General features: G+C 42.6%; 1 protein-coding gene across 1 annotated transcript; it reads right to left on the bottom strand.

The window, feature by feature from the left end:
- Nucleotides 1-757: 757 nt before the first annotated feature.
- Nucleotides 758-1,835, bottom strand: LOC145803307 (uncharacterized). The gene is made up of 2 exons (XM_082896585.1): nt 1,686-1,835; nt 758-1,270 (listed from the first exon to the last, which is right to left on the bottom strand). The coding sequence occupies exons 1-2, from the start codon at nt 1,833-1,835 to the stop codon at nt 758-760; spliced, it is 663 nt and encodes a 220-aa protein (XP_082752711.1).
- Between the last annotated feature and the right edge of the window lie 464 nt (nt 1,836-2,299).

Here is a 2,299-nt window from a genome sequence, read left to right as displayed (position 1 = left end):
AAGAACTTTACATTCTTGCGGGTCAACTTGGTCATGGGTGCTGCAATAGTGGAAAACTTCTCTATAAATCTCCTATGATAATCGACTAGTCCAAAACAACTCCTCACCTCTAAAAGATTTGTGGGTTGTTTCCATTTTTTGACCGCAACAACTTTCTCAGGATCTACTGCTATCCCCTGATTGGACACAACATGTCCCAAAAATCGAACTACTTTCTCCCAAAAGTGACACTTGCTGAACTTAGCATATAACTGTTGCTCCCTCAAAGTCTGCAACACGACTTTTAAGTGTCCTTTGTGCTCTTCCTCATTCTTAGAATACACCAGGATATTATCTATGAAGATAATCACAAACTTATCTAGATACGGTTGAAAAATTCTATTTATCAAGTCCATGAAATAGGCAGGAGCATTGGTCAAACCAAAAGGTATTACAGGAAATTTGTACAACCCATATCGAAACCGAAAAGCAGTAAGCGGTATAGTTTCCTCTGACACACCCATCTGATGGTAACCCGTTCTGAGATTAAACTGAGAGAACACAACTGCCCCCTTCAACTGATCAAATAAGTCATCAAGTCTAGGTAGCGGATACTTGTTCTTGATAGTCACGTTGTTCAGCTCTCTGTAATCTATGCACATGCGAAGAGTGCCATCTTTCTTGGAGACAAAAATCGTGGGTGCTCCCCACGGGGAGTTATTTGAACGAATGAAGAGTTATTTGAACGAATGAACCATTTCTGAAGTATCTCTTCCAGCTACCTCTTCATCTCTACAAGCTCTTTAGGCGCCATTCTGTATGCCACCTTAGAAATCAGTGCAGTTCCTAGCACTAAGTCAATGCGAAATTCTACTACCCGTCGAGGTGGAGGTCCAAGTTTCTCCTGAAATACATCCTCAAACTCACGTACCACATCTACCTCACTAATATCCTGCTTAGGGATTTCTACCGAGCATAGAAAACTCGTCATTACCCACTCTTCTCCATCGCTAGAAGTGTGGGTAAGCCATGGCATACCGAGAATATCTATATTTACAATCCTCCCAGCACAATCTAGAGTCACAAAGTGTTTTTGCAGCCAATCCATACCCAAAATAATTACAAACCCCTCAAACCCTAACATAATTAGGTCTGCATACAAGACTCTGCCTGCAAAGTCAATCTCAAAATCTTTACACATCTCATAAAGAGTAATTATCCCCCCTAAAGGGGTCTCAACACAAATAGGTCTAGATAAGGAGGTAGTTACAAGATGTCCTCTTTCTACAAACTGTCTAGATATGAAAGAATAAAAGGCACCAGAATCAAAAAGTACTCTAATGGGCTCTTGAAAAATGTTAAAGGTACCTTGCACTTTGTTATTTCCTGGCATCACTGCAAATGCCTTGGCTGGAGCTGCCTAACCCTATCGCACCTGTTGTCTCTGAGGGCAATCCTTGACTACATATCCCAACTGCTGACACCCAAAACACTTCTTATTCAGCGGTTAAGGTGTTACTGCTCTGATAGGTGGAGGGCCCTCCAACTGAGGTACGGGAGGACGATAACCCAATTGTAGCACTTGCTGCCACTGTCCTTGATAACCTTGTGAGCACAAACCACCTTGTCTCTACTAATAGTGCCCTTGGGGCTGGAAATTGCCCGAGGCCGGAAATTACCCTGAGGTCTGAAATTTTCCTGATTACCTTGTTGCTGTGGACTCTAAAACTGCTGACCCCAATGCCTTTGATCATAGGGTCAGTATATGTTCCCATCACGCTGTTGGAAGTGACTCCCTTTGGAAGTCTCTCCGACTCTGGCCTTCCCTTCTTTAAACTATTTTTCCTTTTCCTCATACTTTAATGCCAAGTCAAGAACTTTGTCAAACGTTTCAGTATCAAAGGAAATAAGGGATGTAGACAGGTAATGATTTAATCCCTTAATAAACTTCCCATTCTTCTTCTTCTACATGTCAACCAAGTAAGGGGCATAACGAGACAACTCATTAAACTTGGTGACATACTCGATCATTATTCTACCCTCTTGGGTCAACTTCGAAAATTCATCACTCAGTTGAGACCGAATAGCAGCAAGAGCAAACTTCCAGGCAAAATGGGTCTTGAAATCTGCCCAAGTCAAGGTCGTCAAATCTAGACCCTCCTTCCACAAGTTCCACCAAAATAGGGTTGCTCCCTCAAGCTGATGTGTAGCCAACTCCTGTTTTTGGACCTCGGTGAGCTGCATACGACCAAACACCATCTCACATTTCTGAACCCAAGCATTAGCTGCAGTGGGTCCTCCATCTCCAGAGAATTTTTGA

The sequence above is a fragment of the Camellia sinensis genome, chromosome 11, assembly GCF_055761805.1.
Source record: "Camellia sinensis isolate YWXY chromosome 11, ASM5576180v1, whole genome shotgun sequence".
NCBI classification, from domain to species: Eukaryota; Viridiplantae; Streptophyta; class Magnoliopsida; order Ericales; family Theaceae; genus Camellia; species Camellia sinensis.
Note: the sequence above shows the minus strand (reverse complement) of the source record. Positions and strands in the feature narration are given on the sequence as shown.